The following is a 16,204-nucleotide window of genomic DNA, read 5'->3' as shown; positions in this document are numbered from 1 at the left end:
TGCTACATTTGACTGTGTTTACAGCAGACTGCTCACATGCACAATTGCGACTTCTTCAAGCAGTATGTGATTCCACCTATCCGTTTTCAGAAAAATAAAAAAAGATTGAAAACGTGCAGGTATCACACCACACACCACACACCACACACTGCACATACATCGTCATGCCCATCCATGTGGTGTATGAGACTTCAGGTTGTCAATAACTGCCAAAAAATGAATAGCAAAAACAACATTTTCGAATATTTTTTTTGTCGGTGAGCAGAATTTTCTGGTATCACGGTTGCTACGAAGTGGACGTAACTCCATTTGTTCAACAGCCTATGACCAGAACATTATAACTACGTTACATTCATAAAACTGGACCTGATGAGATTCATGAATCAATTATAATCACGCACAGTGATGAGGGCCCTGTTCATCATTGGAACATACAGCAGTTGGCAATGTGGGAATGACCATTTTTGAATGCAGAGTCGAGGCTCGTGGAAGAACGAGGACACCGAAGAGATCAGGACTCAACATAACAAAAGGAAGAGCAGAAAGAGAAGGGCCAAATGCCAACAACATGGCCGAAGGATAAAATAAATGGATACAGATAACAAGGGATGCGTGGGTAAGGATGAGGGGTAGGTGAGAATGCAGGGGGTGGATAATATGGACTTTGAAGAGAATGTGGAAGTTGGTTCCACAGCTGGGGAAATAGAGGAACAAATGAGTGGTGGTGAGCAGCGATTCTAGATTTTGGGAGTTTCATGAGAAGGAGATTGATGGTGGACTGCGTCCATCATGCAGAGAGCTTGGGGGGAGGGGGGGTGACAAAGCATGGAAAAATAAGAGCGTGGAAGACCAGAACAGAGGCGGTAGAAGACAAAAAGACCACCGACCTGCGTGATGGGAAAGTGTTAGGCCCATAGACTCAGCTTCAGTGTGGGAGATCCCGATAATATTGAAGCCCTTGGTTTCCACTGCATCCAGCTGAGCAAGGTGTGAGGCAGGGGAGCCAACACAGAGGTGAGAGCAGTACTCCATCAAGCTGTGGATGAAGGCCTTGTTGGTGCATAATAATTCAGGTGTGCCAAGGAAGAACTTTGTACAACGGAGGATGCCCAGTCGGTGGCTGGCTTTCGAGGCTAAGTTTGAAATGAGGTGTACCCAATAAATATCCTGGATGATGGTGAAACTCATGAGTTTGAATGAATGAACTTCCTCAAGAACATTGTGAAGAAAGTAGATGGGAGGATTTTGCATATGGTCCTTGTGGAGAGAGAGAGAGAGAGAGAGAGAGAGAGAGAGAGAGAGAGAGAGAGAGAGAGAGAGAGAGAGAGAGAGAGAGAGAGAGAGAGAGAGAGAGAGAGAGAGAGAGAGAGAGAGAGAGACAGAGACAGAGACAGAGACAGAGAGAGAGAGAGAGAGAGAGAGAGAGAGAGAGAGAGAGAGAGAGAGAGAGAGAGAGAGAGAGAGAGAGAGAGAGAGAGAGAGAGAGAGAGAGAGAGAGAGAGAGAGAGAGAGAGAGAGAGAGAGAGAGAGAGACGGGGACGGAGGCCGAGACGGAGGCCGAGACGGAGGCCGAGATGGAGACGGAGACGGAGACGGAGACGGAGATGGAGATGGAGATGGAGAAGGAGATGGAGATGGAGAAGGAGACGGTGACAGAGACAAAGGTAGAGACAAAGACAAAGACAGAGAAAATGACAGAGAATGAATGATTGATTGATTTGTTAGGGTTGAAAGATGTTTTCCAAGTGTTTGACCAGCTTGTGATTTTGTGAGGGTCTGAAGAGGGGAAAAAAGCTGCAGCCAGCCTGTCTGAAGGATGAGGGATATCATGGCAGAGGGATGAGTCATTAGCAAATAGATAAAGAGGATATTCCAGAGAGTCAGATAGATCATTGGTGAAGATTAGGATTAGGAATCGGACTGGGCCAGGAACACTTTCTTGGGATACTTCAGTCTTAACAGACAGAGGAGATGAAAGGATTCCATTGAGAGCCACACATTGGCTCTGAGAATGGAGGAACTCAGTAACTAATGAGTGGAGCTGGTTTTGGATGCTGTACACACAGAGTTTGGAGAGCAAGTTGGGATGCCAATCTGTATTGAAAGCTCGAGATATGTCTTGAGAGACGGCCTTGATCTCATGTCTGACATATAGATCCATCACAACGTTGGTGACTGTGCTGCACACTTATGCAATCTGCACATGACTGATACCTGCCAGACCTATAAAATGGATACTGATCGTTTGATAACCTCATGCCTATCATAACATCGATGATTATAATATGACTAATGTAGATATAATATTATTGAAGGCTCTATGAATGGTGTTCCAGTTTGCTATTATCAGACAAGTCTGTTTTGCGAAATGGCGAATCCGGAGTAAGATATTGAAAAGTGTGGGGTACATTGTTTGTTCCTCTTTTTTTTTTTTACATCTTTTGTTCCTCCACTTCCTCACCCCTGAATGAGAGGTGGTGGGTACCAGTCTCCTCTCTCCCACTGAGATTAGTTTATTATTTAGTTTATTATTGTGCTGCGATTGAACCCTAACTCAAAATCCGAATGGTTTACTCGACTTATTGGCAATCCTACCAGCTTAATACAGCACAATACTGGTGATAATAACCACAAGTTCATGATGGATGGTATGCATCAAACAATAATGAATATAGAAATGCTTTTTCTTCTTCTAATATGTGTAAAATTACTGGCTGAGTATAATTGAGAGTTGGGTTTCAATACAACTAGTACAAGTTCCACTGGAATGGAAGATACTAACTCAACTGACGTAATTTTACTATTCTTCTCAACAGAAGTCTGAAACTTCTGAAACAGAAGTCTGAAACAACAGAAGTCTGAAACAACAGAAGTCTGAAAGTGAAATATATATATATATATATATATATATATATATATATATATATATATATATATATATATATATATATATATATATATATATATATATATATATATATTGTTACGAATTCCTCCCTGATGCAAGTTTGGTCTGGTATAGCTCCAAATGAAGATGCCGCCATATAGGTGAGAATTGAGACATTGAGGTTTTAATGAAAACTAGCCTTTGACATTATCATCACCATTTGTGATGGCGATGGATATGGATATCACTTAGAAAAAACAAAAAGTGTGCAATATTCTCAATGATATTGTGAAAATAAATTGGGAAGAATCTTGAAACAAAACAACAAATGTATAGCATAAAGGAAGTGCACCTTGTAAGGAGGAAATCGTTGTGATGGTTTCAGCCCTGAGTACAGTCACGGGAAAAATCTCTGGAGAAAGTACAAGCATGCTGACAACCATCATCAAATGCCACATCGTCACCTGCATGAAGTTTCCAATGTTATTTGAAGACATGGAAATCTCCTCAACAATGTCGGATCTTAAAGAACACAGCCATATCAAAAATACTTCACTTCCCAATGGAAACATTTCATTTCTTTCCGTATTCTGTTTCTGATATATCATGACAGAGCGGCAATGCTGCCGAAGAAGTTTCTTGGCAAGGGTTGCACTGGGTGGTTTGCCCTTGCCTTCCTAGCAGCAGTTAGTGCAGGGATTTGGAATTTATTCATGGTGACAGCAATAGCTTGCCTCCTTCTATGTGTTTGTATGTACATATATTAGCACTGGGTCAATTAGAAATTTGACTATAACCGATTACCGATTACAAATACGCACGCGCGCGCGCACACACACACACACACACACACACACACACACACACACACACACACACACACACACACACACACACACACACACACACACACACACACACGCACGCACACATCGGCCGATACCAATGTCGATTATAAAGTGGTAAATAATGACGTCATAGTGCATTGTGCACACATGAAGTGGATAGTGTTTGGGATTGGTGCCATACCCGTGAATGATGTTCTTGAGTGGCTGTGAATCGGTGCATTTTAAATGCCTTCTCGAATCGATTGGTGCATCAAACGACACAGCGTGCTTTCATTTTAAAAAGAATGATAAACTTTAGTAATTTGGAAAACTTGTTAATATGACAAATGGCTCGCAAATCGGAAATCGGGTGCTATAGAAGACATTTTACTTTGAAACCCACAAAGAGAAACAATATAACCTTAATAAATCACACTGAGTCATAAAAATATTTAGGTCAAAAAAGTCATTTAATAGTTAGGGAACGAACAATGGAGACATCCCTCCCCCTCTTCTGCGAAGAGGAAGAACCAACCTGCCGTCCCGTGACTCATGATATCAACAGCTCCCTCCCACCCGTGGCTGAGGGGGGGATGGAGCACGAGGTCATGAGTCATGAGTCATGAGTCATGAGTCATGAGTCATGAGTCATGAGTAATGAGTCATGAGTCACGCTGGGGAGGGGGGCGGATAAGGATAAGGACGAGATCTTTTCTTTGTTCGTGTTGGGCAGTAAGCTTTTTGCTTCAGTAGAGAGTAGTCGTTCAGCAGACCTTCGGGTCCTGTTTGGCTTGCGTTAGGGTTTGAGGCCTTTGGAAGCTTTTTGCTTCGGCTGGCTCAGTGAGCTTCGGCTGAGGCCTGGCTTGGGAGGAGGCTTTTTGGAGGATCTTTGCTTTGACGGTCCCGTGAGCTTCGGCTTCTGCTTGGCTCGGGAGAGCTTTTTGCTTCAAGCTGCCCTGTTAGGAAGGAAGTTAAGCTGGTCGCTCGGCTCGAGCTGCGAGTGGTGGCTTCTTCTTCTTGGTTCCTGGAACTCTTTGTTCTCCATTTTGGGTCCCGGCTTGGTGCGACTCATCGACCTCTTCGTGGAGGTGGTTCCTCGGGGAAGCGACGCATCGACGGGAAGGATCGGCGCCTCGTCTCACCAGCACGTGTTGACAAGCGCGGGAGGATTCGCGGGAGCTCAGGAGGGGTCGCTGCTCGGCGATTGGATCCAGCTCGCTCTCGCTGAAGCCCGGGTCCGGCGGCTTGGGGACCACACGAGGTGGAGAGGTTCGAGATAGGCTCTGGGTTTCAGCTCACCTGTCCTCCGAGCTGGAGCTCGTTATTAAAGACCTCTGCCACCATTTCTTGGGGGTGTGTGTGTGTGTGTGTGTACATGTGTCCGTGGGCCCATCTACTAAGTAGGAACTACTATTAAGTGCAAGTGACTGTACATAATAAGTAGACGGTTGTAGTTCTTTTGTCGTGCTTTTTTTGCTTGTTTAATTGCATACGTGCTTTATTATAATAAATGTCCTTGTGTGATTGTAAACCTGTTCGTTGCGTCCATTCCCTCATTGAACTGCCCCATATTGCACTTGGAATATAGTTGGTTTTTAAATGGCCGATAAATAGAATCTGGTCCGGCGAGGTCTGGCGATAATACCCACTTGGTTATCCCAGAACGGAACGGACCGCTTATGCGGTTCGTGTCCAAGCAGGCCTTCACCGAGGTACGGTCCCTCAGTTGGTTACCCGCACGGGTACTGAGGTATACCGATATTCGGCGATTGACCCTATTTCGCGCGGGTAGAATACGGACTGGGCCGTGGTGGGATTAAAAACCCACCTGTGACTGGTTTCTGGCGTTGTTCCAGAAAGTCACGACTGGATTGTCCGTTCGGTGAGCGAAGCGACCGCTATTGGTTGACGCGGTCATTTGTACTCCGATGGGCGGGAAATCTATTAAAATATATATATATATATATATATATATATATATATATATATATATATATATATATATATATATATTTTCTTGGTTATTTCAATAATCTAGGACAATGGCACCCATGCTTAACCTTCATATATATATATATATATATATATATATATATATATATATATATATATATATATATATATATATATATATATATATATATTGTACATCCCAAAAGGTTTGAGTGACTGGACTTCTTTAAGAAAGAAGATCATTAAGAATGTGAGAGAGAGAGAGAGAGAGAGAGAGAGAGAGAGAGAGAGAGAGAGAGAGAGAGAGAGAGAGAGAGAGAGAGAGAGAGAGAGAGAGAGAGAGAGAGAGAGAGAGAGAGAGAGAGAGAGAGAGAGAGAGAGAGAGAGAGAGAGAGAGAGAGAGAGAGAGAGAGAGAGAGAGAGAGAGAGAGAGAGAGAGAGAGAGAGAGAGAGAGAGAGAGAGAGAGAGAGAGAGAGAGAGAGAGGTGGAGAGAGGTGGAGAGAGGTGGAGAGAGGTGGAGAGAGGTGGAGAGAGGTGGAGAGAGGTGGAGAGAGGTGGAGAGAGGTGGAGAGAGGTGGAGAGAGGTGGAAAGAGGTGGAGAGATGTGTCACGATTGAAAGACCTGTCACGATTGAAAGACGTATATATTCCAAGTGTTGGACCAGCTCCTGGTTTTATCAAGTACTGCATAGGCCTCTGCATACCTGTTGGAAGGATTATAGATGTTACTGCAGAGAGTGGGTGATCACGAAATAGAGAGAGGATTTTCCAATATCAGAGAGATGGTTGATGAATATTAGGAATAGGACTGGGCTGAAAACACTGCTTTGTGGCACTCCAGCTTTGGAAGGGAGAGGAGATGAGAGGATCCCGTTGAGAACTACATGTTGACTATGAGAGTGCAGGAAGTTAGTTTGCCATATCTGAAGGTGGCTTTGGATACCATAGATAGTTTGGAGAGCAATGCCTGATGCCAGACTGTATTGAATGCTTGAGATGCAGTGGCCTGCAAAGGTATTCACCCCTTATTAATCATGCCACATTTAGATTAATTACTAATTATGAAGAATCAATTTTTCTGAACTAACTTTTTTCTTCATTACCAAAGAGAACATACTAAACACTGTTGTAGGTGAATTTGGTTACATATAAGGAAAAGCTGTGAAAACATGTACAAATCAAAATTCACTGGTTGCAAAAGTATTCATCTTCTTATGTCAGTACTTGTTGGAAGCACCTTTTGCAGCAATGACTGCTATGAGTCTTTTTGGGTCGTTCTCTTCTGGCTTTGCACAGTGAGATGGTGGAATCTTTTCCCATTCTTCATTTGAAAATTACTCCAGTTCTGCCAAGTTTGATGGGGATCATCAATGGACTGCAAACTTCAAGTCTCAACATCAATGTTCAATATGGTTCAAGACAATTGGGTTCAAGGACTTTGACTTTGGCAACTCAAGAACATTTATTTTCTTCTTATTCAGCCACTCCAGAGTGGCCTTAGCTTTGTGCTTTGGATCATTGTCCTGCAGAAATGTGAATGTCCTACGCAGTTTCAGATTCATACCTGAATCAAGCAGGTTTTCTTCAAGGATTCTCCTGTACATTGCACCGTCCATCATAATTTCTATCCTGGCAATCTTGCCAGTCTCTGCTGATGAAAAACAGCCACATAACATGATGCTGCCACCACCACACATGACAGGAGAGATGGTGTTGACTGGGTGATGTGCAGTGTTGGGCTTGCACCATACGGACCACTTTGAATTTAGATCTCTCCCACCCTGATCCCTCTCCCTCTATCTCCCACCTCTCTGACTCTCTCTCTCCCATCTCTCTCCCTCTCTCTCCCACCTCTCTCCCTCTCTCTCCCACCTATCTCTATCTCTCCCATTCCTCTCTCTCCCACCGCTCTCCCTCTCTCTCTAACCACGATCCCTCACTCCCCCACCACAATCCCTCTCGCCCTCTCTTCCCCACCCTGATCCCTCCCTTCCCCACCCTGATCCCTCTCTCTCCCAGCCCGATCCCTCTCTCTCCTATACCAATCCCTCTCACTCTCACCCAAATCCCTCTCACTCCCACCCCGATCACTCTCACGACCAACCCGATCCCTCTCACTCCCTCTCTCCCACCCCCTCCCTCTCTCCCCCTGCTCCTCCACCCCTCCCCCCTCTGTTGAGGTGGACTGTTTAAGGGGCTGCCACACCTTGACGATTGAGCCAGCGTATGCCGACGTATGAAAAATTTGTCTAAAACGCTGGCACACGCCAAATACCATATGGGTAAGTTTTGTATACGTTAAGAGCATGCTGAAGCACACTGAAGCATGCTGGCATACGTCGTAGTATGCCGAGCTCGTCGACAAATTTTAACATGCTCAAAATTTTTCGACGTATGCCAGCATATGACTCACACGTTCAGCATACGCCGGCCATAAGTTGTAGGCACGTTACGCGAACGGTGACACACGTCGACACACGTTACTTGTAAGTTACTCATAAGTCGAAATACGTCGAGGTAATGTCTAGCGTACCCGAAACTTATTTCTAACCTATGAGTAATGTGCTTTGAACCTATGTGTAACGTATCTCCAATGCACATTGACGTATGGAGACATATTTGATGTCTTCCTGACCACCACAGAAGTTGCTGAACGTGTTTCTAACTTACAGCTACCGTATAATGGCGTATTGGCAGCGTTTGGGGAATTGGTATATAAAAATGGACTTCACAGGAGGAACCCGTCAGTCGTCCAGAGTCCATGTTTTTTTTTGTTTTTTTTTTCTTCGGCATGACGGTGATGTTGACACTTCGATTTCTGGTGCAGTTATGATATAAATCATTGAGCGGCAGCCTATGAATAGCCTACGCCACGTGATCGTCGACGATACGCTTTCGCACGCTATGCATACGTTAGACTATCATTGGGCATACGTTCTGAACACCGACGACACGCTAATCATTCGTTGGTATAAGTTGTCTATGTTATCAAAACGTTCTGTGTACGTTACAAATACGTTATGGATTTGTCCAACTCGTTATGAATACGCCAAAAACTTTTAAAAAACATCAATAGTTCAGTGTAGAAAAACATTTTAAAAAAGCCGAAGAAAACGTAACGTGCCTACAACATGTTACTCATAGGTTAGAAATAAGTTTCAGGTACGCTAAACATTACCTCGACGTGTTTCGACTGATGAGTAACTTACAAGTAACGTGTGTCAACGTGTGTCAACGATCGCATAACGTGCCAACTACTTATGGCCAGCATATGCGGAACGTGTTAGTCATACGCTTGCATACGTCAAAAAATTTTGAGGATGCTTAAAATTTGTCGACGTGCTCGGCGTACTCTGATGTATGCCAGCATGCTTCAGCGTGCTCTTAATGTATACAAAACTTACCCATAACGTATTCGACGTGTGCCAGCTTATTCGGCAAATTTTTCATACGTCGGCATACGCTGGCTAAAACGTCAAGGTGTGACAGGGCATGACGGTGATGTTGACACTTCGATGTCTCGTGTTATGATTTGAATCGTCGAGCGACAGGCTGTTAATAGGCTATGCCGTGTGATCGTCGGCGATACGCTGCCGCGCGCTATGCATACGTTAGACTATCGTTGGGCATACGTTGTGAACGCCGACAATACACTAAGCATTCGTTGGTATAAGTTATCTATAAGTTATCGAAACGTTCTGTATACATTACTAATACGTTATGCATACGTCCAACTCGTTATGAATACGCCAAAAACTTAATAAAATATCAATATTTCAGCATACACCAGCGTTTTAGATACATTTTGATACGTTGCCATATGCTGGCTACAACGTCAAGGTGTGACAGCCCCTTTAGGACTGATGGTTTAGTTTTGAATTTGGTGGACGAAAGACGGAGATGTGGGAGAGAGAGGAGGGAGGAGAACGAGAGAGGAGGAGGGAGTGAGGAGGGATGGAATGGAGGTGGAGAGGAGGGAGGGGAGGTGGAGAAAAGGGAGAGGAGGGAGGGGAGGTGGAGAGGAAGTGGAGAGGATGGAGAGAAGGTGGAGAGGAATTAGGGAGGTGGAGAGGAAGGAATGGAGGTGGAGAGGATGGAGGGGAGGTGGAAATGAAGTGAGGGAGATTGGTCGAAGAGAGGGAGAGGGGTTGGAGAGAGGCAGAGAGAGGGGTGGGAGGGAGAGGGGTGGGAGAGAGAGAGAGATCTGGGTGGGAGGGAGAGGGCTAGGGGTAGGATGGTGAGGGAGAGGATTGTAGGAGAGATAGGGGAGGGAAGAGAGAGAGAGAGGGGACGGTGAGGGAGAGCAATTTGAGAGTGAGGGAGAGGGGTGGGGTGTGTTGAGGAAGAGAAAGAGGGTGAGAGAGATCCGGGTGGGAGGGAGAGGGATAGGGGTAGGATGGTGAGCGAGAGGATTGGAGGAGAGATAGGGGAGGGGAGAGAGAGAGAGGACGGTGAGGGAAAGCAATTTGAGAGTGAGGGAGAGGGGTGGGGTGTGTAGAGGGAGAGAAAGAGGGTGAGAGAGATCCGGGTGGGAGGGAGAGGGATAGGGGTTGGATGGTGAGGGAGAGGATTGGAGGAGAGATAGGGGAGGGGGAGAGAGAGAGAGGAGATGGTGAGGGAGAGGAATTTGAGAGTGAGGGAGTGGGGTGGGGTGTGTGGAGGGAGAGGAAGGGGGGAAGAGAGGGGAGAGAGGGGAGAGAGAGAGTGAGAGAGAGATAGAGATAGAGATAGAGATAGAGATAGAGATAGAGATAGAGATAGATAGATATGGGAGGGGGGATTCCGGCAGATGTGACATCCAGTTTAACGGCACACATATATTGTTGAATCACCCTGCCTGTGAAACACCGGGATGGCAGTTTATAACTGGGTCAGGATTTGAACCCAGGCTTGCTCGCTTATAGCAAGTATGTTTCCTTATCGGCTATCCTGCCGTAATGTTAACAAAATGTTTAATTTTTTTTTTTGCATTAAACGTGGGGCCATCGCAGGTGCATGGCCCATGAATATTGTTCAAGTTGATCAATATACAGAATTGAGTTGCAGTGCAAATATTGCAGAGGGCTTGCCAAGTGGCTTGAACACTCCAATGGAATGGTTGTTTCAGAATGGATCCCTTGGTTCCCGAATGTCATATTTAGCACACACCTCCTGGAGATGCCAAACATACCAAATGTGTCCAAATTGGACAAATGAACACTTTTTTTAGCAGTCAGAACCACTGCTAAGTTCAATTCTTCAGCTTAAATTTTATAATTCAGATTATTTTATGAGATTCTCAAGGTTATGGTATGTACGAAAATGAAATATAGCCACAAACGCTGGTGTCTGTGGGCGTTTATAAGCACTGCAATGTATCCAGCGATTCGTAGCTATGATGATCAAGGCATTCGATCATTAAGTGAGGAAAGTGATAAACAAACTTTATCGATAAGAAATGATTGTAGCCTGTTCCAAGTCAAGGCATGCTTGAGTAGGCCAATAAACATGGTGGCTTCAGACCCTAGTCAGGGAACCCAGGAAGCTAATTAAAACTCCATAGAAAGTGAGGTGGCTGATGATGCACCTGATAAAGTATATAATTATATAAAGCCGTTAATTATCTTATAAAAGGGGTGTTTTAATAAACCCAAACACTCAATTTTCATTCAGGCATTTCCTTGGAGTTCCCTTAGTATGCATGCAAAGTTTTAGGCTGCAAGATTTCATAGTTTTGGAGTTGTGGAGGATAAACACACACACTCAACCACTGACACATGGACACACACACAAACATGTGGACACACGCGCACGCGCGCGCACACACACACACACACACACACACACACACACACACACACACACACACACACACACACACACACACACACACACACACACACACACACACACACACACTGATATTGATTAGTATAGAAGATTTCATAGTTTTGGAGTTGTGGAGGATAAACACACACACTCAACCACTGACACATGTACACACACACAAACATGTGGACACACAAACACGCGCACGCGTGCACACACACACACACACACACACACACACACACACACACACACACACACACACACACACACACTCACACTGACATTGATTAGTATAGACTAGCCGAAACCCCGTCACAGACGGGGCACAAAATTGGTCCTTCAGTATTAATTTTGATTATCTGTCAAATGGCGTTGGTCCCGTCTCGATCGGATGAAATTGAGAAATTGAAGTTACCCGGTGACCTTGACCCCTTGACCCCATGATCTTTGACCTTGAACTTGACCCCCCCCCCCCCCCATGTCCGTTCTCATGTACCAAGGATCACTCATGCCAAGTTTCATCTCATTCCATCCAACGGTTCGGCCACCTATAAAGGACGAACAAACACACACACATACATACAAACAAACATGTTCTATTTTTTTCGTATAGTAGATTATCCTCGCCAAGGAGAGGGTATTGCATTTGGGTCCATTTGTCTGTTTGTTTGTTTGTCTGTTCGCACAGAACATGAGTGTTTTTTGCTGCAACCGCCTGTTAAATTGAGATGAAATGTTCACCATCAGAGCGACTACTCATGTAGAATGCTTTAATGATAATTATGATGTAAGGGGTCACGTGGTGTGGCAGCCGTATTGAAAAATAGAAAAACTTTGGACCTCTGTATCTCCGAAACCACACCAAGAAAGAAGAATTGAAACTTGGCACATAATAAGTACTCCTGATGAGGAATATGTGTGATTTTTTTTTAATATCATAGGTGCTTCGTTATGATGTCATAATTGCATTCATAGAATGCTGGATATATTAGTGTGAAAATTTTTGAAGGTCATCCAGGGATAAATTGGTCGACAGAAAAAAAAAAATGATGACGTCATCGTCAGGTGGTTCGGCAGCTATATTGTTTTAAAAAAAAAAAAACACCTTCAAAAATCTTCCTCTCTGAAATGGCTGAACAGATAGAGGTGAAACTTTACATGGATGACCGCCTCTCCATGAGGAACAAAATGTTGCCCACCAATGTTCTCACCGGTCGCATGGTTTGGTAGCCATATTGGATTTACCATAAAACCTATAAAAAAAAATCTTCTCCAGAACAGCTGGACAGATCGAGGGGAAACTTCATGCAAATGTTCCCCAATCCTTGGGGATACCAGGGTATTCACAAACAATTGATAGGTTACATGGTCTGGCAGCCATATTGGATTGAGCAAAAATCTTTACAGTATTATTTCTCTTGAACCGCTTCATCGACCAACATTAAACATTAAAATTATGATCGAGTAGTCATGGGAATACGTGTTATAAATTTGAACCTGATGCCACATGCCACACACCACACATGGTGTGGCAGCCATAAAAAAAATTTGATCTGGGTTCTTTTTGGTTTTTCTTTTTTAATAAGGCTCACTTGGCTGCCCCTGGATGGCTTTGAGGGTAAAGAAGTCACAACTGAAACCCAAATCCTATCCAGGTTCCTCCTGATGACTCCATCTTTGCTCATGACTTACTCTGGTTCCTTTCGATGACTCCAATGCAGAAATGCACCTATTTGGTCTTAATTTTTTATTTGAATTTAATATATTTGAATCACATTCTGAATTCAATTGAATAATAATAAATGCCATGGGTGAGGGTCAAGTGTCCGATCAAAGAGGGGTTGCATCAAAGCGGGACATCTTGGTACCCAGTCATCACTGGGTTATAAATTGGTAGTTATAAAGTTATAAAGTGGTAGTTCCAGTTATGGCTGTTATTAATGATGTAACACACCAGTACACAAACACCACACAAAATGTATTGCACAAAACGACCTGAACACCTCACAAAACAAGTCCTTGTGGAGGTCTGCAATCTCTGATTGCTCTTTTTCTTGTTCTATCTTTTCCAAGTGACTGCATTTTGGTCTTTGACTGTGTAGTCTGAAGGTTTGATATGGACGATATCAAAGACCTTCAAGGATCTAAAGAGTATATATATATATATATATATATATATATATATATATATATATATATATATATATATATATATATATATATATATATATATATATATATATTGTCTGTAAATATGATGACTTCATTATCATCGTCCACATCGATGAAAATGTTGAAGATATTGATGCATTAGTCCAAAAAAGTGGTAAATTAATTGTGAAAAATTTTGCATTTTTGTATCCAAGCGCCAATCTTGGTAGAGTTGTAGACACTGGCTGGTATGCTTAACATTTTTACCTCCGCCATCAAAGGTGAAGGAGGTTATGTTTTCACCCCTTTCTGTCTGTCTGTTTGTAACTTGAAAAATCGAAGCTTTTTCATGTTTATTGGTCAGTCGATTTTGTTATTCTTCCTGTTTGTCTGTCTGTTTGGTGCTGACATGTCACAATTTTAAACCGATCTTCACAAAACTTCACCGCATGGTAGTTTGTCATAAGGAAGAAGGCTATTGCTTTTGTTGTGACAAAGGTCAACATCGGCCGATTGACTTGAAATTTGAAGAGAATTGAAGAAGTAGTCAATTATTTTTGAGGTCAGCATCGACAAAAAGGTCAACAATCTGGCAAAGGCCAACAACTTTGGTGAAATTTCTAAATTCCTCAATTTTCATCCAATTGACTTGAAATTTGAAGAAGACTTATATCCTCTGAAAATCTGGTGACTGAATTCAACTAGCCAATTATTTTTGAGGTCAACATCGACCAAAAGGTCAACAACTGAGGTAGTATTTATAAAATCCTCAATTTTCATCTGATTGACTTGAAATTTGAAAAGGATTTATATTTCAGGTCAATGCATTAAATTAGCTAATTATTTATTTTTGAGGTCAACATTGACCAAAAGGTCAACATAGTCTTAAGGTCAACAACTGAAGCGGTATTTCTAAAATCCTCAATTTTCAACTGATTGACTTGAAATTTGAAGAAGTTTAATATTTCATGTCACTGAATTCAATTAGCCAATTATTTTTGAGGTCAACATGGACCAAAAGGTCAACATAGGCTCAAGGTCAACAACTCAGGTGGTATTTAGAAAATCCTCAATTTTCATGCGAATGACTTGAAACTTGAAGAGGTTTAATATTTAATGTCACTCAATTCAATCAGCCAATTACTTTTGGGGTCAACATGGACCAAAAAGTCAACATAGGCTGAATTTCTAAAAATGTAAATTTTCATCTGATTCACTTTAAATGTGAAGAGGAGTTGCATATTTGGTTATTGAATTCAATCACCATTATTTTTGATGACAAATTTGTTTTCTGGATGTTGCAAGTATCATGCTCGGCATGGCATCTTCTTCTTGTTTGTCTGATTGTTTGTTTCTGTGCAGGTTATCTCAAAATGTTATCTTCATCCAGACGGATCTGGATGAAATTTGGTGGACTGGTTGGGTGTGTGACATGGACGAACTGACGAGATTTTGGTGAAGATCCGGATACAGATCCGACTACTAGAATTTTTAAAGTGATTCTTCACCATTGAGAGATAGCTTCAAAAATGATATGTAGAACGACATCTCAAAAAGTTGTGGACAGATTCAGACGAAACTTTGTGGATAGGTTGGGTGTTTGGCAAGGACGAATTGATTCGATCTTGGTGAAGATCCCGGATCTGGATACGATAATTATTTATTTTTTAAAATGATTCTTTACCATACCATTGAGAGATCGGGTCAAAAACGATGTCGTCCTGTGTAACATGATATTTCAAAAATGTAATGGGAACGATATGTTCTCAGGAATCAGCCATGTGCTCTAGGTATGTGCTCTACCGACTGCCCTTCTAGTTGGAGATGGGATCATATTGCAAAGAAAACTTCATTCCTTGACTGAATGCAGATTATAAGATACATAATTTTTTTTTTATAATCATGGTAACTGTAAGCATAAATGTTTCATGACCTCAATAATTATTGAAGTTAAAAAGAAAAAAATATCACCTGCGTTGAACATTTTTCATAATTTACTTTCAGCATTTCATTTGATCTCCAGGACCTCCAAAGCGGTTCTAAATGTATTTTGGAACATCTATTGTCTTACAGTTTCTGCAATCCAAGGCGACCCCCAGCCTAATGGCTACATCTTCCTGTGTTCAGCTGAAACATATTTTCATTCAAGACACTGACTTCCACATGTGTAGAAAACCCCGATAGCATCCACCAAACCAAAACAAGGAAATTGGTTTTCCTCAATGCAATTACAACTATTTCAAAAACGAGAAATAAATATAATAGACATCAAACTGTGTAGTTATCGCAACATCAAACTTCATGTAAATTACCTTTCGATGTGATGCTCGTGGAATGCCGCACAGAAAATGGAAAGCTGCAAATATTTTTTCTGGATGAGTGAAACCGGCTATATATAAGGGATTCCATCATTGTTTTATTACCTTGGGGTCACCAGGAGATTGTGTCACAGTGACGTGCTCACCCCCAACACCACTCCTCTTACAACGCATGAGTGCCAAAATTTGTGATGTTTTCATCGTTACAAAGGAAAACAAGTGAAGCGAAGGCTTTTATGTGACGCTGTCGGTGAAT

At 42.6% G+C, this 16,204-nt stretch overlaps 1 protein-coding gene across 1 annotated transcript in view; it reads right to left on the bottom strand.

The window, feature by feature from the left end:
• The window catches only part of LOC147022714 (uncharacterized), a 26,129-nt gene extending 10,130 nt beyond the window's left edge, over window positions 1-15,999 (bottom strand). The window contains exons 1-2 of the mRNA XM_085887509.1: window positions 15,943-15,999; window positions 3,240-3,351 (exon numbers count right to left, since the gene is read on the bottom strand). Of these exons, the coding sequence (XP_085743635.1) occupies window positions 3,240-3,345 (106 nt within the window). The 5' untranslated portion in view covers window positions 3,346-3,351; window positions 15,943-15,999. The remainder of the gene's footprint in view (window positions 1-3,239; window positions 3,352-15,942) is intronic.
• Between the last annotated feature and the right edge of the window lie 205 nt (window positions 16,000-16,204).

Source organism: Eptatretus burgeri, chromosome 7 (genome assembly GCF_056783735.1).
Source record: "Eptatretus burgeri isolate ZD-2024b chromosome 7, Ebu_testis_v1, whole genome shotgun sequence".
NCBI lineage: Eukaryota > Metazoa > Chordata > Myxini > Myxiniformes > Myxinidae > Eptatretus > Eptatretus burgeri.
This window is presented reverse-complemented; position numbering and strand designations above follow the sequence as displayed.